Source organism: Meles meles, chromosome 15, assembly GCF_922984935.1.
Source record: "Meles meles chromosome 15, mMelMel3.1 paternal haplotype, whole genome shotgun sequence".
Classification (NCBI taxonomy): Eukaryota; Metazoa; Chordata; class Mammalia; order Carnivora; family Mustelidae; genus Meles; species Meles meles.
Window position 1 is genome coordinate 82,731,828 of NC_060080.1, and position 21,958 is coordinate 82,753,785.

General features: G+C 42.2%; 1 protein-coding gene across 2 annotated transcripts in view; it reads right to left on the minus strand.

Moving 5' to 3' along the window:
- ABHD12 (abhydrolase domain containing 12, lysophospholipase) overlaps positions 1-21,844 on the minus strand; it is a 95,636-nt gene extending 73,792 nt beyond the window's left edge. Inside the window, exon 1 of one of the 2 annotated variants that reach the window (XM_045979460.1) lies at positions 21,495-21,844. In XM_045979460.1, the coding sequence (XP_045835416.1) occupies positions 21,495-21,685 (191 nt within the window). In that variant the 5' untranslated portion in view covers positions 21,686-21,844. The remainder of the gene's footprint in view (positions 1-21,494) is intronic. The other variant, XM_045979459.1, reaches the window with a different exon arrangement.
- Positions 21,845-21,958: the final 114 nt, after the last annotated feature.

The following is a 21,958-nucleotide window of genomic DNA, read 5'->3' on the forward strand; positions in this document are numbered from 1 at the left end:
CATCTTTCCTGCCTTCCTCTTCACACCTGTGGGCCAGTTTTCTGTCTGCTTTGGTACCCAAGAAGGACCTGGTGTCAGGACAAAACTGGTTCCAGAAACCCCCGGATCCCACGTCAGGGCTCTTATTCCTGTATCCTCTTTCATTTATGGAAGCAGTACTGGTTACAGGCAAGAAGATAAACTTCTGGCCTCATTCCCTAAACTGGGAGATGAGATGTAATGACATCTTTTTAGTATCTTATCTGGGGTTTTGCTCTTCCTGGCCCAGGTCAAAACAGCACAAGTCTTGCATTTTCAATGGCAGTAAGAGCTAATGCACAAATGGTAGGAAGGTATACATTGACAAAAATCAAGACACTGCTTTTCTTTATACACACACACACACACACACACACACACACAGCTTGCTTTTCTATCTTATCAACAGTGCAAGCATAGAAATTTAAAAAAATTCTTCCTCATCATTAATAAAAATTAAACTGTCTCAAGGAAAACGTGGTATGTACATACAATGGAATATTATTCAGCCTTAAAAAGGAAGGAAATTGTGACATATTTCACAATGTGGATGGACCTTGAAGACATTAAAGGAAGTGAAATAAGCCAGACACAAAAAGACAAATATTCTAGGATTCCACTTCCACAAGGAACCTAGAGTAGTCAGCAAGTTTAACAGTTGTCATCAGGAGCTGGGGGTGGGAGTTGGGAGTCAGTGTTTAATGCATACAGAGTTTCAGTTCTGGAAGATGAAAAGGTTCTAGAGACAGGGAGTAGTGACGGCGGCATAACTTGTGAATATGCTTCATGCCATGGAACTGTGCACTTAAAAATGGTAAATTGTTGGTAGAGTTCCGGAGGACGGGAATGAAAATGGCGGGCCTCCTAGTCTCCGGCCCGGAGGAGCCGAGAGCCTGGGGCCCAACTCCTCAGTGCGCCCCCAGAGGACAGCACCCAATCACTCCTGTATCCCCAGCCTCTAGCCGCGCTCCGAGCTCACCCAGCCCGCGACCAGTTCAAGCTGGACAAAATGACAAGGCGGAAAAAATCACCACAAACAAAAGAACAAGAGACAGTACCGAAGGCTAGGGACCTAATCAACACAGACATTGGTAATATGTCAGATCTAGAGTTCAGAATGACGATTCTGAACGTTCTAGCCGGGCTCGAAAAAGGCATGGAAGATATTAGAGAAACCCTCTCTGGAGATATAAAAGCCCTTTCTGGAGAAATTAAAGAACTAAAATCTAACCAAGTAGAAATCAAAAAAGCTATTAATGAGGTGCAATCAAAAATGGAGGCTCTCACGGCTAGGATCAATGAGGCAGAAGAAAGAATTAGTGATATAGAAGACCAAATGATAGAGAATAAAGAAGCCGAGCAAAAGAGAGACAAACAGCTACTGGACCACGAGGGGAGAATTCGAGAGATAAGTGACACCATAAGACGAGAAGAAGAAGAAACAGAGAGGGGAGCAGAAGGTCTATTGGAGAGAATTATTGGAGAGAATTTCCCTAATATGGCAAAGGGAACAAGCATCAAAATCCAGGAGATGCAGAGAACCCCCCTCAAAGTCAACAAGAATAGGTCCACACCACGTCATCTAATAGTAAAATTGACAAGTCTTAGTGACAAAGAGAAAATCCTGAAAGCAGCCCGGGAAAAGAAGTCTATAACATACAATGGTAAGAATATTAGATTGGCAGCAGACTTATCCACAGAGACCTGGCAGGCCAGAAAGAGCTGGCATGATATATTCAGAGCACTCAACGAGAAAAACATGCAGCCAAGAATACTCTATCCAGCTAGGCTATCGTTGAAAATAGAAGGAGAGATCAAAAGCTTCCAGGACAAACAAAAACTGAAAGAATTTGCAAACACCAAACCAGCTCTACAGGAAATATTGAAAGGGGTCCTCTAAGCAAAGAGAGAGCCTAAAAGTAGTAGATCAGAAAGGTACAGAGACAATATACAGTAACAGTCACCTTACAGACTAATAATGGCACTAAATTCATATCTCTCAATAGTTACCCTGAATGTTAATGGGCTAAATGCCCCAATCAAAAGACACAGGGTATCAGAATGGATAAAAAAACAAAACCCATCAGTATGTTGCCTACAAGAAACTCATTTTAGACGCGAAGACACCTCCAGATTTAAAGTGAGGGGGTGGAAAACAACTTACCATGCTAATGGGCATCAGAAGAAAGCTGGGGTGGCAATCCTTCTATCAGATCAATTAGATTTTAAGCCAAAGACTATAATAAGAGATGAGGAAGGACACTATATCCTACTCAAAGGGTCTGTCCAACAAGAAGATCTAACAATTTTAAATATCTATGCCCCTAACGTGGGAGCAGCCAACTATATCAACCAATTAATAACAAAATCAAAGAAACACATCAATAATAATACAATAATAGTAGGGGACTTTAACACTCCCCTCACTGAAATGGACAGATCATCCAAGCAAAAGATCAATAAGGAAATAGAGGCCTTAAAGGACACACTGGACCAGATGGACATCACAGATATATTCAGAACATTTCATCCCAAAGCAACAGAATACACATTCTTCTCTAGTGCACATGGAACCTTCTCCAGAATAGATCACATCCTGGGTCACAAATCAGGTCTCAACCGGTATCAAAAGATTAGGATCATTCCCTGCATATTTTCAGACCACAATGCTCTGAAGCTAGAACTCAATCACAAGAGGAAAGCTGGAAAGAACCCAAATACATGGAGACTAAACAGCATCCTTCTAAAGAATGAATGGGTCAACCAGGAAATTAAAGAAGAATTGAAAAAATTCATGGAAACAAATGATAATGAAAACACAACGGTTCAAAATCTGTGGGACACAGCAAAGGCAGTCCTGAGAGGAAAATATATAGCGGTACAAGCCTTTCTCAAGAAACAAGAAAGGTCTCAAGTACACAACCTAACCCTACACGTAAAGGAGCTGGAGAAAGAACAAAAAAAGAAACCCTAAACCCAGCAGGAGAAGAGAAATCATAAAGATCAGAGCAGAAATCAATGAAATAGAAACCAAAAAAACAATAGAACAAATCAATGAAACTAGGAGCTGGTTCTTTGAAAGAATCAATAAGATTGATAAACCCCTGGCCAGACTCATCAAAAAGAAAAGAGAAAGGACCCAAATCAATAAAATCATGAATGAAAGAGGAGAGATCACAACTAACACCAAAGAAATACAATTAGAAGAACATACTATGAACAACTCTACGCCAACAAATTTGACAATCTAGAAGAAATGGACGCATTCCTAGAAACATATAAACTACCACAACTGAACCAGGAAGAAATAGAAAACCTGAACAGGCCCATTACCAGTAAGGAGATTGAAACAGTCATCAAAAATCTCCAAACAAACAAAGCCCAGGGCCAGACGGCTTCCCAGGGGAATTCTACCAAACATTTAAAGAAGAACTCATTCCTATTCTCCTGAAACTGTTCCAAAAAATAGAAATGGAAGGAAAACTTCCAAACTCATTTTATGAGGCCAGCATCACCTTGATCCCAAAACCAGACAAGGATCCCACCAAAAAAGAGAACTACAGACCAATATCCTTGATGAACACAGATGTAAAAATTCTCGCCAAAATACTAGCCAATAGGATTCAACAGTACATTAACAGGATTATTCACCACGATCAAGTGGGATTTATTCCAGGGCTGCAGGGTTGGTTCAACATCCACAAATCAATCAATGTGATAGAACACATTAATAAAAGAAAGAACAAGAACCATATGATACTCTCAATAGATGCTGAAAAAGCATTTGACAAAGTGCAGCATCCCTTCCTGATCAAAACTCTTCAAAGTGGGGGCGCCTGGGTGGCTCAGTGGGTTGGGCCGCTGCCTTCGGCTCAGGTCATGATCTCAGGGTCCTGGGATCGAGTCCCGCATCGGGCTCTCTGCTCAGCGGAGAGCCTGCTTCCCTTCCTCTCTCTCTGCCTGCCTCTCTTGTGATTTCTCTCTGTCAAATATATAAATAAAATCTTAAAAAAAATTATAAAAAAAAAACAACAAAAACCAAAACTCTTCAAAGTGTAGGGATAGAGGGCACATACCTCAATATTATCAAAGCCATCTATGAAAAACCCACTGCAAATATCATTCTCAATGGAGAAAAACTGAAAGCTTTTCCGCTAAGGTCAGGAACACAGCAGGGATGTCCATTATCACCACTGCTATTCAACATAGTACTAGAAGTCCTAGCCTCAGGAATCAGACAACAAAAAGAAATTAAAGGCATCCAAATCGGCAAAGAAGAAGTCAAACTATCACTCTTCGCAGATGATATGATACTATATGTGGAGAACCCAAAAGACTCCACTCCAAAACTGCTAGAACTTGTCCAGGAATTCAGTAAAGTGTCAGGATATAAAATCAATGCACAGAAATCAGTTGCATTTCTGTACACCAACAGCAAGACAGAAGAAAGAGAAATTAAGGAGTCAATCCCATTTACAATTGTACCCAAAACTATAAGATACCTAGGAATAAACCTAACCAAGGAGGCTAAGAATCTATACGCAGAAAATTATAAAGTACTCATGAAAGAAATTGAGGAAGACACAAAGAAATGGAAAAATGTTCCATGCTCCTGGATTGGAAGAATAAATATTGTGAAAATGTCTATGCTACCTAAAGCAATCTACACATTTAATGCAATCCCTATCAAAATACCATCCATTTTTTTCAAAGAAATGGAACAAATAATCCTAAAATTTATATGGAACCAGAAAAGACCTTGAATAGCCAAAGGAATATTGAAAAAGAAAGGCAACGTTGGTGGCATCACAATTCCGGACTTCAAGCTCTATTACAAAGCTGTCATCATCAAGACAGCATGGTACTGGCACAAAAACAGACACATAGATCAGTGGAACAGAATAGAGAGCCCAGAAATAGACCCTCAACTCTATGGTCAACTAATCTTCGACAAAGCAGGAAAGAATGTCCAATGGAAAAAAGACAGCCTCTTCAATAAATGGTGCTGGGAAAATTGGACAGCCACATGCAGAAAAATGAAATTGGACCACTTCCTTACACCACACACGAAAATAGACTCCAAATGGATGAAGGACCTCAATGTGAGAAAGCAATCCATCAAAATCCTTGAGGAGAATGCAGGCAGCAACCTCTTCGACCTCAGCCGCAGCAACATCTTCCTAGGAACAACGGCAAAGGCAAGGGAAGCAAGGGCAAAAATGAACTATTGGGATTTCATCAAGATCAAAAGCTTTTGCACAGCAAAGGAAACAGTTAACAAAACCAAAAGACAACTGACAGAATGGGAGAAGATATTTGCAAACGACATATCAGATAAAGGGCTAGTATCCAAAATCTATAAGGAACTTAGCAAACTCAAAACCCAAGAACAAACAATCCAATCAAGAAATGGGCAGAGGACATGAACAGACATTTCTGCAAAGAAGACATCCAGATGGCCAACAGACACATGAAAAAGTGCTCCACGTCACTCGGCATCAGGGAAATACAAATCAAAACCACAATGAGATACCACCTCACACCAGTCAGAATGGCTAAAATTAACGAGTCAGGAAATGACAGATGCTGGCGAGGATGTGGAGAAAGGGGAACCCTCCTCCACTGTTGGTGGGAATGCAAGCTGGCGCAACCACTCTGGAAAACAGCATGGAGGTTCCTCAAAATGTTGAAAATAGAACTACCCTATGACCCAGCAATTGCACTATTGGGTATTTACACTAAAGATACAAACGTAGTGATCCAAAGGGGCACGTGCACCCGAATGTTTATAGCAGCAATGTCTACAATAGCCAGACTATGGAAAGAACCTAGATGTCCATCAACAGATGAATGGATAAAGAAGATGTGGTATATATACACAATGGAATACTATGCAGCCATCAAGAGAAATGAAATCTTGCCATTTGCGATGACGTGGATGGAACTAGAGGGCATCATGCTTAGTGAAATAAGTCAATCGGAGAAAGACAACTATCATATGATCTCCCTGATATGAGGACATGGAGAAGCAACATGGGGGGGTAGGGGGATAGGAGAAGAATAAATGAAACAAGATGGGATTGGGAGGGAGACAAACCATAAATGACTCTTAATCTCACAAAACAAACTGGGGGTTGCAGGGGGGAGGTGGGGTTGGGAGAGGGGGAGGAGGTTATGGACATTGGGGAGGGTATGTGCTATCGTGAGTGCTGTGAAGTGTGTAAATCTGGCAATTCACAGACCTGTATCCCTGGGGATAAAAAATACATTATATGTTTATAAAAAAAAAAATTGGAAGGGGAGGCGAACCATAAGAAACTCTAAAAAACAACCTGAGGGTTTTGAAGGGTCAGGGGTGGGAGGTTGGGGGAACAGGTGGTGGGTATTAGGGAGGGCACGTTTTGCATGGAGCACTGGGTGTTGTGCAAAAACAATGAATACTGTTATGCTGAAAAAAAAAATAGAAAAAAGCATATTTTAAAAAAATGGTAAATTGTTATGTATATTTTTCCACAATAAAAAATATTTCCAAGAGGCTATCTCAATTGGGAAATTAATATAGCTCCCTTTTTATCTAGCTGTTCAAGAAGTATTGTTTGTCTAGCTCTAGATTCCTTACCAATTAAAACAAGAAACTACCTGCTTTCCAAACCTATTTTCCTAACCAAAAAAAAGGTATCTGAGAAAGTTCTGAAACCTGTGGCAATGCAAAGCAAAAATAAAAGAACTGAACATGTATTAGCAACATAGGTAATTTAGTATCTCAAAGAAACACATAAATACTGAGAAAAGAAATTAACATGTAACATATGTGTCTCCTGTGAACTTTTAAATTAACAGTAAAAGAAGACAGAGTGAGTAGAAAGAGAAAAGCATTATGCCACTTTATACTTGTATAGTGCTGATCTGATCTTGTTGCAATTTTAGTACAACTCAGTGAAGCAGGCAGGACAGATACCACCCCACCCCACCTCCATCCCCCAGCATAGAGACATGGAAAGTAAGCTCACAGCTATTAAATAAGTTGCTCAAAGTAAGGCCTCAGCTAGGGAATGAGCTCAGGTCCTTGGCCTGGAAGTCTGGTCCACTCTTCCTGTTCAACTAAATCCTCATTTGGAATGAATAATAATACTGACTGATATCTAGAAAATTTTTAGAATGAAAAATAGTAAAATTCTGGAGTGCCTGGGTGGCTCAGTGGGTTAAAGCCTCTGCCTTCAGCTCAGGTCATGATCCCAGGGTCCTGGGATTAAGCCCCACATAGGGCTCCCTGCTCAGCTGGGAGCCTGCTTCCCCCATCCCCCAACTGCCTGCCTCTCTGCCTACTTGTGATCTCTGTCTGTCAAATAAATAAAATCTTTTTAAAAATAATAAAATATTGTTTTAAAAAAATAGTAAAATTCAGTTCCCCTGGATTTTCTCCTTAGGGTTTCCGATCACCCAACTATGTTCAGAATCCCAAAGGCTGGTGACAGCCAAACCCACAGCAGTTCCTAGTGGTGGCAGGTACACCGGTGAGAATGAAAGCTGGAGGAAAAAATTTTCTTCCAAAATGCTCATGCAAAAGCTCTATAGCATTTGTTTTGTATCTTAAACAACTTTGAAATACAATTGATATGAATTGCAAATATTTAATGTGTGTAATTTTATCAGTTTTAACACATGTAAACACTTTTGAAACCATCACCCCAAGAGTTCATCTTGCCCCTTTTAATTCTTCCTTCTGCCCCTCTCTGGTCCCCGATCCCCATCCCAAACAGTCACAGATCTGCTGTCTGCAACTACAGGATAATTTCATATAAATGGCTATCTTTTTTTTTTTAATATTTTATTTATTTGACAGACAGAAATCACAACTAGGCAGAGAGGCAGGCAGAGAGAGAGGAGGAAGCAGGCTCCCTGCGGAGCAGAGAGCCCAATGTGGGGCTCGATCCCAGGACCCTGGGATCATGACCTGAGCCGAAGGCAGAGGCTTTAACCCACTGAGCCACCCAGGCACCCCTAAATGGCTATCTTTTGACTGGCTTCTTTCACTCAGCATAATTACTCTGAGATTCATTTATTTGTTCATTATTGCCTTAAAAAGACTTTCATTTTTAGAGTTTTAGGTTCACAGCAAAACTGAGCAGAATGCACAGAGATTTTTCATAGACCTCTGCCCTAAACACACGCACAGCCTCCCCTATAATCAACACCCAGCACTACACCCAACATTTATTACAACTGATGAAGCAATACTGACACATCCTTACAACCCAGAATCCATTTACTTTAGGGTTCACTGTTGGTATTGTACATTCTAAGAGTTCAGACAAATAGATGATGACATGTCTCTACTGCAGTCATTTCACTGCCCTAAATATTCTCTGTGGTCCAAGTTCATCCTCTTGATTGCTGAGTAATATTCCACTGTGCTATGCAACTTGCTTTTACATACATTTGGGTGCTGGATTGCTACCAGTTTTGTTTAAAGGTTTTATTTTTAAGTAATCTCTCCACCCAACATGGGGCTCAAACTTACAAGATTAAGAGTCACATGTTCCACGGACTGAGCCAGCCAGGCACCCTGGATCATTTCTAGTTTTTGCCCATTACAGATTAAACTTCTATGAACATTATTATTTTCATTTTCGATTTCTTTGATTTCTGTTTTGATATTTATTATGTATTTTTCTTTTTACTTTGGGTTTAATTCCTACTTTTTTTTATTAGTTTTTTTTTAATATGGAAACTGAAGTCATTGGAGACTGTTCTTTCTTCCTCTGGGCAACTGGTGCTATAAATTCCCCAAGAACGCTTTAGGAGCATATATATGTCTTTATTTTCATTCAGTTTGGACTACTTTCTAATTTCCTCTTGGATTTCTTCCATGACCCATGGCTTATCCAAAAGTATGTTATTCACTTCTCAAATGTTTCAGGATTTTCCAGACATCTTGTTTTTACTGATTTCTAATTTAATTCCTTATGGTCAGAACAGACTTTGCATGGCTTAAATTATTTTAAAGTTCTTGAGACTTGTTTTATGGCCTAGAATATGATCTATCTGGTTGGATGTACACTTGAGGAGAACAAGTATTTGCCTTTGTTGGACAGAGTGTCAATCAAGTTGGTGGACAGTGTTGTTGAAGTCTATTACATCCTTTTTTTTTTTTTAAGATTTTATTTATTTATTTGATACAGACAGAGAGACAGCGAGAGAGGGAATGCAAGCAGGGGGAGAAGCAGGCTTCCTGCTGAGTAGGGAGCCCAATGCCGGGCTTGATCCCAGGACCCTGGGATCATGATCTGAGCTGAAGGCAGACACTTAACAACTGAGCCACCCAGGCACCCCAGTCTATTATATCCTTGCTGATTTTCTGTCTCCTACTTCTTTCAGTTATTGAAATTTCTGGCTATAATCATCGATGTGTCTATTTTCCTCACAGTTCTATTTCTACTTTACAGATTTTGAAGCTGTCAATTACGCATGCAAATGTCCAAAGTTGTTATGTCCTCTTGATTAACTGATCTGTCATTATGAAACAATTTGCTTTAGTTCTCATAATATTCTGTGCTCTGAAATATACATTGATATTAATATAGCCACCCCTGCTACATTTTCTCTTATGATTTTCTTCATATAATTTTCTTACATATAGCTTACTTTCTATAGGAATACAATATATAATATACATAACATAGAAAATAGGTATTAATCAACTGTTTATTAATAAGGCTTCTGGTTAACAGAAGCTATTAGTAGCTTCTTTTCTATAATAGACATCATAAAGTCTCCACGACCCAGTTTTGTGGAGTCAAAAGTTATACACAGTTTTTTTGGCTGCATGGGACTGGGTTATCCCAAACCCCCATGTTGATGTTGTTCAAGGGGCAACTTGGTACATAAAATACATATGTAATATATAACATAGAAAGGTTTGCATAACATATATATTATCTCCTGTTCTCTGAGTATGAACAAAAGAGTAAAGCCAGGATTCATTCCCCAAGACTAATAGTTGGTTAAATTCTTCTTAGTTCACAAGTAGAAACCTGAAGAACAATCTTTAAAATCTTATTCGAACACAGTGAGTATTGGGGGTAATTTCACTCAACAGAATTGAAAAAGTCAATAACATATATATTATCTCCTGTTCTCTGAGTATGAACAAAAGAGTAAAGCCAGGATTCATTCCCCAAGACTAATAGTTGGTTAAATTCTTCTTAGTTCACAAGTAGAAACCTGAAGAACAATCTTTAAAATCTTATTCGAACACAGTGAGTATTGGGGGTAATTTCACTCAACAGAATTGAAAAAGTCAATAACATATATATTATCTCCTGTTCTCTGAGTATGAACAAAAGAGTAAAGCCAGGATTCATTCCCCAAGACTAATAGTTGGTTAAATTCTTCTTAGTTCACAAGTAGAAACCTGAAGAACAATCTTTAAAATCTTATTCGAACACAGTGAGTATTGGGGGTAATTTCACTCAACAGAATTGAAAAAGTTAAGGCCTTAAGAAAATACACATGAGGGGCGCCTGGGTGGCTCAGTGGGTTAAAGCCTCTGCCTTCGGCTCAGGTCATGTTCTCAGGGTCCTGGGATCGAGCCCTACATCGGGCTCTCTGTTCCGCAGGGAGCCTGCTTCCTCCTCTCTCTCTGTCTGCCTCTCTGCCTAGTTGTGATTTCTCTCTGTCAAATAAATAAAATATTTAAAAAAAAAAAAAAAAAGAAAATACACAAGAGCAGGGTGCCTGGGTGGCTCAGTGGGTTAAAGCCTCTGCCATCGGCTCAGGTCATGATCCCAGGGTCAAGGAATGAGCCCCGCATTGGGCTCTCTGCTCAGCAGAGAGCCTGCTTCCTCCTCTCTCTCTCTGTCTGCCTCTCTGCCTACTGTGATCTCTGTCTGTCAAATAAATAAATAAAATCTTAAAAAAAAAAAATACACAAGAGCAATCCATAAATGTCTCTTTGTTTCCGGAGAAGAAAACAAAAAATCATGAGGATGTTGGCAGAATTGTCCTGCTGTAAAAAGGCCTTATTCTCCTGCCAGGGATAAAAATATTTGACACTACAGTATAGCTTGTTTTCAGGTGCTTTACACACAATTGCATTACCTAGTGTTACCAAAAAAAAAAAAAAAAAAGTCAACTGCGTGCATTTTAATGATCTTATTGGTTCTATTCAACAACTCCTGAATCAGGCAGCATTCAACCCAGACAGGAGCTTGGAGGAGTTATACAGAATGAAAGGCTTTTACAGGCAGAGAAGTGAGCAGGAATATGGACATTACACTGGCCAAAAAAGCGGGTTGGTTATTGCCTGGTCACTTTACTTTAGGGGATGGCAGGGGCCTGTCAGGCAGATAACCTCACTAGTGCTGATCAGGCAATTCCTGAATGAGTGGTTTAAGATTCCACTTCTGGGAGAGCTGAAGCTGTAATTAAGTTAGGTCTTGGTTTGGCCAGGTAGGGCTTAGCATAAGGGACTCCATTTGGGGCCTGTTGTCTTATGTTTAACACTATCTTGCTCTATTTTTCTTTATACCATTTTGCACCCCCTTTGAAATGTCATTGTATATATTTAAACACTACCTTTTTTGCTGCCTTTCTCCTTCATGACAATGTAAGCTCTCTAAAAACTGGGACCCAGGGGTGCCTGGGGGGCTCAGTGGATTAAGCCGCTGCCTTCGGCTCAGGTCATGATCTCAGGGTCCTGGGATCGAGCCCCACATCGGGCTCTCTGCTCCGTGGGGAGCCTGCTTCCTCCTCTCTCTCTGCCTGCCTCTCTGCCTACTTGTGATCTCTCTCTGTCAAATAAATAAATAAAATCTTAAAAAAAAAAAAAAACTGGGACCCATCTGGCTCTTGTGCAACATTTGGTTCACATCCTCTTACACACAGTAGGCCTCAACAAAGTATTTGTTAGATGAATGAAAGAACAAACATGCAAGCAATATTTTTGATATATGCCACACTGTTAACAAAAATCATCCAGGGAAATTCCACTTTCTCGTTATCTTCTGTTATAAACTTTTATTAAGAAATCTTTATTACTGGGGCACCTGGGAGTCAGTCATTGAGTGTCTGCCTTTGGCTCAGGTCATGATCCCAGGGTCCTGGGATCGAGCCCCGCATCGGGCTCCCTGCTTGGCAGGGAGCCTGCTTCTACCTCTCCCACTCCCCCTGCTTGGGCTCCCTCTCTCACTGTGTCTCTGCCAAGTGAATAAATAAAAATCTAAAAAAGAAAAAAAAAGAAATCTTTATTACTTTTGTAATCAGAAAAAAAATTTAAATGAGAGAGAAACAGAGGGAGAGAAAGGGTTTCTTGGGGGCTGCCTTTCACCATGGTGACCACCATCCCTGGAGATCCTTGCCTTGGAGCCTGCAGAATTTCCCTCATGCTTTCTCTTGAAGCCTGAGGCTGCCATGGCAGGCTCCCAGTCAGCCTACACTGGTTTAACAGTCCCTTCCTTCTAGAACCCTAAGCCAAATATCAAAACCTTCCCAAAAGTTCTGCCATGGCATGCCTTGTTGAAGTGTGCTGTGTCCCCAAACTGTGAGAATTTCTTTTTTTATAGCTACAGAAACCTTGGTAAGCCAGGGAGGCACTGATAAGATGCATTACAACCTGTCAAGGAAGTGAGAGCCTAAAAGATGAGATTTTCTGAAGATAAACTGGCACGCAAAAAAATGTCAGAATAATGAAAGACAAAAGTGAGACCAGACTAACCATCTCTAGCCATGCCTGTGTTTTGTCTTTACTATAGATATCATTAAAATATTTGAGCGTAATTTGAGCTGGTGGCAGCCACAAGTAAAAACTGACAGACAACAAACTCCCTTGAACCAGTACGGTTTCCTTCCATCTTTATGTTTCCAGCGCCTAGCATGCATCTGACCAACAGCCCAAGTATTGTAACCATGTGCTGAATAAAACAATCTATGGGCACCTGCCACCGACATGGCCATTTTCAGGTAGTGGCGAAATGATCCTCCAGGACCAGGGATGGCACATATCAAGGATGAAAGAAGAAAATGTGGGAAGTCTCACTTGTACAAGAGAACAGTTAAAAGCCATATATGTCTCTTGAGGACTCATCAGGACTGCATCAAAATGACCCCTGCTCCGACCCTGAACACTCCTCCCTTCCCATTATGAATAGTTCAGTCAATATATCTAAACCTTGCATGGAGATCCCACAAGTCTGTAAGAACTGAAAACAACTTGAACTTTCTTTTCTTATCCTAAACCTCAGGGCAACTTCTTTCAAACTTCAAGAACAGATCCAAAAGTCTAGCATTCTGGAGATCGGCTTATATTCCTTCAGTGACACCCCTTCCTTGCCTTCATCTTTGCAAAAATAAGTCTTATTCTTCTGAAACTACTCACACTGACACTCATTGACTTTCCCTTCTTTTTACCTTTTAGGACACTTCCATACCAGGTGAACAGAACACAGATACTAAGACAGCTCAAGTCCACAAGTGCCATCTCAAATTTTATTTTATTTTATTTTATTTTTTTAAAGATTTTATTTATTTGACAGAGAGAGATCACAAGTAGACAGAGAGGCAGGCAGAGAGAGAGAGAGGGAAGCAGGCTCGCTGCTGAGCAGAGAGACTGATGCAGGACTCGATCCCAGGACCCTGAGATCATGACCTGAGCCGAAGGCAGCGGCCTAACCCACTGAGCCACTCAGGTGCCCCAAGACAAATTTTATTTTAGAAACAGTTTTCTGTGTCTTAGAGAAACCTGGGAGGTAAGGATTCTACCTGGGTCCCACACAATCTCTCTATCTTGACCTCAGCTCACGTTGCTCCTTTTCCTACTTCCACCTCAACTGTTACCCCCTTGTCGTGAGGTTGTGTGCAGGAACCTTGTGAAGCCACTGCCCTCCCACTCAGGCCCCCAAAACCAGGCAGCACTAAACTGTGTGGAAACGTGTGGCTTCTCAGACACGAGCTCACAGCTGAAATGACTTCCCATGAGAGTCATTTCTGAAACATTATATGTCCGAAAGAAAGAATGAAGAGTCCCTGCTAGGTAGCATGATTGTTCACATTAATGTTTAGCAAATATAGTGGATCAGTCTGTTTAGGTCAAGAACAAAGAACTAGGACTGTCCAGGTGGAGAAGTGAAAGGGAAAGAAAGACCTGCAGCTTCTCTGGCCCCCTCTCCCCTCAGTGGACAACCATGCTTTTATTTCACAGAGAAAGTAGAAGCATGCAGAAGACAACTACCAACGTTCCCCCAACAAATCTAACCACCTCCCTGCATCTTCATGGCCCCCTTGGCCTGTCTTCATGTATGGGGACCCTCCACTTAGCCTTGAGGTGTTGTGTCCCAGGGACACCATGCCACCAGCATCTGCATGGCCAGTGTATGCCTACTGGACCATCCCACTGAGCAGAGCAATGAGCTCTTAACAACAGCACTGGTCAGAAGCCTCCTCCCACCCCAGGGATCCCCCTTATCTTTGTTCCCTTTTATGGTAAAGTTCCTTAAAAAGCTATCTGCATTTCTTCTCTCCACCTCTCCCTTGAGCCACTCTGTCAGGCTCTTACCCCCACCATTCCACCATTCCCACTCCTGTCAACCACTCCTCCATGTCACCAAATCCAACAGCAGATCACACTTTCTCTGCAACAGGCTTCTTCACCCAGCTGCCTTGATCCTTTCCTCCTAGCACTCTTCCTAATCCATTCCCTTGCTTCCCCCAGGTCTCCTCCTCTTCTCCCAGCCCTTAACCATTGAGGACCTGGGGCCCAGCCCTCAGATTCCCCCCCACGCCACTGTGACTCTAAGTACCTTCTGCAGGCTAACCGTCAAAAGTCAACCTAACTCTCACAAACTCTAGCTCCTCCTAGCTACTCCATCTGCAAAAGGAGGTCTCAATAAGCCCCAAACCAAGCTCATCACTCCCCAAAGCATTTGATCTTCCCACAACTGCCCCATATCGGTGCATGGCAGTCCCTTGCCTCCTGTTGCTCAAAAGAAAACTGGTGAAACATCTCTGGCCATCCTTGCTCTCTCACACTCATCTACCTCCCAAGTCTTGTTGACATCTCCTTCAAAACAGATACACAATGCAGCACCTCTCCCCTCACAGCTACTGCCAGCCCAAGTCCCATTATCTGCTACCTGGATGACTCCTAACTGGTCCTCCTGCTCCCTCTGGCCCTCCAGTCCCTCCAGTCTATCCTTGTCACAGCAGTCAGAGTGACAAGGTAATGACATACATCACATCAAGGCATTCCTCCACTCTAAAGAGGCCAGTGGCTTCCATTCAAATGTCCTCTGTCAGAAAGGCCTCCTGCCACCTAAACCATGTACATATCACAGGTGCTCCTTACTGGTCTACTTATCTCTTTAGCACCCCAAGCATGTGACGCACGTCATACGCACTTGTTTGTTATTTGCCTCCCCTATAGAATGTAAAGTCCATAAGATATGACCTGCATTTAATAGTATTCGTAGTAACCCTGGGGATGACCAAACTAGAAGGTGCTACTGATTGGGCACTGATCACATACCCAGCTCTCTTGTACATCTGAGCTTCCCCCTGATCCTACAGGGAAAGTATTTCTATACCTACATCACAAAGGAAGAAACAAACTCAAAAAATTGAACAAGCCTCCCCAACCCACAGAACCTAAAAACACTTGCTTGGGGCTCCACATCTATGTGAGTGATATTCTACAAGATATCAAATGATACTATAATGAGAACCATGCCCAAATAATGGATCTGTTGGCTAAATGGGCACTTCAGGCAAACTTTCCTACTACCGTTCTTCCCTGTGTCAGCATCTCCTCTCTTAACTGACCCTTCCCAACTGCCCTTCAGTTCAAGACAAAACAAATGACTTACAACTCCCTGTGCTGAAAGAGTTCTCTGCCAAAGCACAAACCCACGTACACCCAAATTCTGCAGCATTATCTCTGGGAGAAGAGCACTGACTTAATCAAGATCAAGATCATATTACAGTAAAATTTTTTCCTGTAGACTTCGTTTTGTAAAGAAAAGTGTCCTAGTGGGAGGAAGAGGAGGATCATGAGTCTGGAAAGGCAGCCTGTCTCCACTGCTGTCAGCATAACCCTGAGAAGATGACCCAACTTCTATGCCTCTTCCCAAGGCTACCTCCATGATAATGTCTTCAGGAGCCTTTGATCTACTCAAAAATATCTCCCACACATAAGCAATATCTATCCGGTTACCATACAAGAGACACTCCCTTGAGAAGGGAGAGTATGCACTGGCTAAAATGGAACGGGAAAGGAAGCAGAGATACAGAGTACAAAATCCCACCAAGGAGGGAGACACCAGAGAAGTGCCAGGTCTCAGGATCCTGGGTCCAGTGCTGGAGTATGGCCTTGATAAGATAAATCGCAATTGGAAAGAGATGGACTCAGCTGAGAGGCCCAGCTGAAGTGCCATAAACAAAGCCTGTTCCCTTGCTTGTCATAAGTCCAGGAACAGAATGTACTCTTTGGAAGCGGAAGAAGAAGGGGGACTGAAAAAAGTACACTTTAATGGCAAAAGCTAACTCAGAACACACTCTCACCTTCTCAGTGTATAAGGAAAGAACAAAGAGATACCATGCAAAGCACCTTCTAAGGTGAGCTCAAGAATGATGCTGAAGGAGAGGGCTGTTAACCTCAGCCACCTGCCTTTCTGGATTACAGTAAAGCCATCAGCAGCTGGATGAAGTCCCTTGCTTCAGGTCAAGGAGGAACCAAGGATGATGCCTCAGTTCCTCTGTATTTACATGCAAGGATCACCGGTTATGAAACCACCCATTCATCCCACTGATCTCAGTCACCTGCAGATCCACTGATGAGCTGGGAGTGGAAGGATAAAAACTAGTTCACTGAAACACACAGACCCATACATCTCAGTACCACCTTCCTAGGGTCCAAATTAGATCACTCACACCATTAAGGCATATTCCAAAGAACTCCAGGGTTACTGACCAAAAAAACAAAACAAAACAAAACAAACGAAAAAACAGGAAAAGCCCACAAACTCCTTGTTTGCCAAAAATGACCAGATACTGCACAAAATTAATATCTAGTCCCTCCTTTCATGGAATGCAGGGTCAACACACAAGTTAAATAAACATTTACCTTCAAAAACGATGAATCCAGAAAATTTTAAAAACAAAACAAAAAATGTTTTGTTCTTTCTTACACCAAAGTTATTGTTTTTATCTGAACTAGTTGCCAACGTTTACAAAGTTTGAGTTCACGCACACACACATGCACACACACACATATCCCCAGGTCCTCTTCTTGAGAGACTGGATGATCTGGCCATCCTAGGGCCACATTCCTGCCAGGGGCAGCAACAGGAGAGGTGCAGTAGCAGCTTTCAGAGGGAAGATGTTCTCTCTACTTCTCCAGAGCCCTCAGCAGCATCTTGGTCTCCCAGAATTTATTAACAACAACAAAAAAATTTATTGGGAAAAAAAAGATTTTTTCCAAAGAAAAAATACTTCAGTGTATAACCATTTCCTAGTTTAAATAATCAAAGGGGAAAAAAATGTAAGCACACAAAATTAGGGAACAGATCAGGGGTAACAGCCCCAGATGCAGAGGAAAAAGCTGGATAAAACAGGTGATTTTCTATGGACTTAGAAATCACCAAAACTAAGCCCAGAAAGAGACAGCAAATCTAAAAAAGCACCAGGCTTAGGTAGTTTCACAGGGGAATTCCACCAAATTTAAAGAAACAGATAATTTCAAGAGTATTTAAACTAGCTAATGCAGAGAAAGCTTTTAATAAAGCTACGGAAAGCAATAAAACAAATTGATAAAGAGTACATTAAAAAACAAAATTACAAACTAGTTTCACATATAACAATGTAAAATGACTAAGAAAATATTAATAGAACCTGGCTACATATTAACAGAGTTTTTACCACGATTCAATATTATGATGATGATTCAATAACATAAAATCTGTTACTATAATTCATATCAACAGGTCAAGAAAGAACATCTAAATGATAATTTCACAGATGTTAAATGGCATTTCATAAAAGTCAACAACCATTTTTGATTAAAAAAAACAAATAGGAACAACACACCCCTTAGTAAAATAACTAGTGTGCCAAAAACACTAAAAGCATTCTCAGTAAAGTAAGGAACAAGACAAGATACCCACTAGCATTCCCAGTATTTAATCTTGTTTTGGAAATACTATGCAACCAAAAAAGAGAAACAAGAGACATAAAAAATAGAAAACATGGAATGAAATTCTTATTATTTGTATGATATGATATTATACCTGAAAATCCAAAAGAACCAACTGCAAACACTAATAGAAACAATATGATTACATAAGTTGCTGCTTGCAAAATTAATAAGTACAAAATTAATAAGTAATTTAATAAAATTACAGGGTGCCTTGGTGGCTCAGTCAGCTAAGCCTCTGCCTTCGGCTCAAGTCCTGATCCTAGTATCCTCGGATCAAGCCCTGCATCGGGTTCCCTGCTTGGGGGGGAAGTCTGCTTCTCCTCCTGCCTGCTGCTCCCCCTACTTGTGCTCCCTCTAGTAAATAAATAAAATCTTTAAAAAAATTATTAAGTACAATAATAGAAATATGTAACATAAGAAAGGGTCCTATTTTTAACAACAAAAAAAGACCAAATAACTAGGAATAAACCTAAGAAATGTACAGGATTTTTAAACACACATTTTAAAGACATTTCTGAGACAACTGGAGAAATGTGTATGTAGACTGGATTTTAGATTAAATTAGTAATAGGCAATAAATTGTTAATTTTGATAAATATAAAAAAGTTTTGATAAATATAGCAATGAGGTTATATTATTTCAAAAGTTTGTTCCAGTTCCCAAGTTATACTCTTAAGTAGTTATGAATAAAATCATTTGTTAATTCTGAAGTAGTTATGAATAAAATAATTTGTTTTAAAATATTCTAGTTCTCCATCCTACAAAGAAATGGAGGGAGGAGGGACAAATGATTCAAGATTGGCAACACATGGGAAACTGTTTAAGAAGATGTGATGGATACATCGAGGTTCATTATACTGTCTTCCCTACTTTTGAATATTTGAAAATATGCACAATAGGACCCAAAGAAAAGGCAGGTAATGAGAGACCCAAAGGTAAGCAACAGGCTGATAAAAACACAAAAAAAATGCCAGCTAACAATTAAAAATGCAAATTAAAGTTACAAATAGGATGCCATTTTCATCAATTAAACAGTAAAAAGATAAAAATATTTGGTAACATTCAGTATTGGGGGAAAGAGAGGCAACTGACACTGCTGGGGAAAGTATCCATCGGTACACTGGAGGACACTTTGGCTTCACCTTTCAAAATTATAAACACACACTCCTTGGCCCAGCAATTCCACTTCTTAGGAATTTACACCACAGATAATTAAATCAAGTATTTTCTGCCACCTACAACAGCCATACACTAGAGATAGAAAAGTGGAGGAAACAATGCCCTTGCTCTCATAGGGCTTCCATTCTTGTAGGGGAGGAGACAGCCAATAAACCAAGTTAAGTACACAGACAATGGTAAGGTCAAAAGAGATAAGTGTGATGAAAAAAGCAAACAGAATAAGGGCACTGGGAATGGCAAGAAGTCTATTTTGCATGGGCTGGTCTCTCGGACAGGGAGGGCCTCTTTGAGGACAGGAGGACGTGACAGTTGGGCAGAGACCTGGGTGAAGAAGAAAACAAAGCAGAAGAATGTCCAGGAGAACATTCCAAGAAGGGAAGGAAGCCACGGGATAACATGCAAACTTGGCTTTCCTGCCCTCTGCTTTACTTTTTATTCCCTAACAGTCTTTCATTCCTCCAAAGAATATAAGCACCTCCTGAATGTCTTTGTCCCAGTACAAAAATGAAAATAAGCATACCCTTTTAATACAGTACATCTTTCAAGGAAGGTGCCCGCCAGCACTGTCTCCCCAAACACTCTTGGGCCTAACAATTTCATTTCTTCAAAGGAAGAATTCCCAAATTTATCTCTGTGTAATGCCAAACCTGTTAACAAAAGTACATTAAAGCTTTTCATGAGCTTTTAATGCAGATAAACCTTTACACAAAAAAAGACAAATTAGTTTCACAAAAGATACTGACCAGCTACTAGGTAACTTTACACAAAAAAACAAAACCAAAAAAACTGTCAGTCCCTGCCCTTCTGGCAAGAATGTGAACCACTGACTTGGAGAGACTGCAATTTAATTTCATAACCTTTTAAGCAATGAATTTGAAATGCTGAAGTGTCTATTTGGATACATATTTCTATAATATAAATATTCTATAAATAGAAATATTTATCGAAATATTTATATTTTTATTTATCCAAATATTCATATTTTCAAATTCGTGATCTTTCAGGCAATTAAATTGATATTTTTAGAGACTATTTTGATAAATATTTGACACTGAAGTGGCCAGTGTCAATTAAGGGCATTCCAGTTGACCCCAAAAGAAATGACTCTGCAACAACACCTGAGAACATCACATACTAACTTGTTCAAAACCGTGAAACATCCAGACTTCACTCTTGCCATGAAAATGATACGTTCTATGACCTGCCAGATTAATCACGAAGCTAGCATACAAGGAGAGATATGTCCCTGTGAAATACACTATCTTAATTCTGAAATTAGCTTTACCTGGATGCATTCATCTACTCAGAGGGAGAACGCAAAAAACTAAGCCTTCCAGACTCCACGGAGGTTAAGGAGACAACTCAGTGCAGTCAAATTTCAAGCACCTGCACAACCAACGACAGGTTTCCCTCCAACCGCTGGCGATGCAGTGTCCCCCTGGGTGGAGCACCATTTAACCTTCCCCCAAACGCCCAGCAGTTCTGAGCAGAGAACGCCCCTTCTGACGACGAGCTACCCGAGAAAAATGACCAGAGTGAGAAACCGAGAAAAGGTAAGCTCCCGCGCGAGCCCGCCCAGCACGAGGGGCGCTCGGTTTTGAGTTCTATGCAGATCTGAGGCGAAGAGCACCAACGCTCTGTCTCGGGAGCCTGCGCGTCTGCGTCTCATCTCCTACGTGCCGGCGTCCGGGAGCCTCACAGGGGACGCACCCCCACCCCACGCCCTTCCTACTCTCCCACGCGGGGTCGTGACTGCCCGCTGCTCCCAGCCCTTGGAGGAGACACTGGTCAAGCCCGTCGCGGACAGGGTCCCACTGGCTTCCCCTGGGGAGGGGAAGGGCACGGGGCTGAGCTCCGCGGAGGGCCAGAAAAGGACACCCGAGAAGGGAGGGGACCGTCGGAGCGCTCCCGCAGGCAGATGCCCTGGGGAAAGGATGCCACGGGCTGCACCCGCGAGCCAGGCGAGGGGAAAGGATGGAGAATTGGAAGAGGACACCGGGGTATGGAAGGGAGACGCGGGGCGCTCCCGCAGGCAAGAAACTTATGGAGGGCGGGAGGATCCAGGTCTCCTTGCGCGCCAGGTAGGGGGCCTCGCCCCTGCGCCGCGCCTCACCTGCCCAGAGCCCGCTTCATGCCCGCGTCCGCGGCGCAGCGCGGCTCTGCCGGCCCTTTGCCCGCCAGGCGCAGGTTCTGCTTCAGGCGGCAGTCGGCGTCCAGCGCCGCGGCGGCCGAGCCGGAGGAGGACGAGCCCGAGGCGGCGCAGCGCTCATGCTCCAAGGCGACGGGCTCGGTCCGCTTCCTCATCCCGCGGCCGACGCGGCCGGCCGCCGGCGGCGTCCGCTGACCTCGCCCGCCCGCGCTGCAATCACGCTACTCACGGGAGCCGCGGCCGCAGGGAGCCCGCACCCCCTCGCATCCCAGCCCCAGGCCGCGGCGCCCGGCTCTACGGACCGGCGCCGGGGACCAGGCTGGCCGCGTCGGCCAATTAGCGCCGCGCTCCCACCGGCCCCGCCCCGCCCCGCCCCCTCCTGGGTTCCGCCGGGAGCGCGCCCAGCGTACCCGGCGCCGACCTGCGGC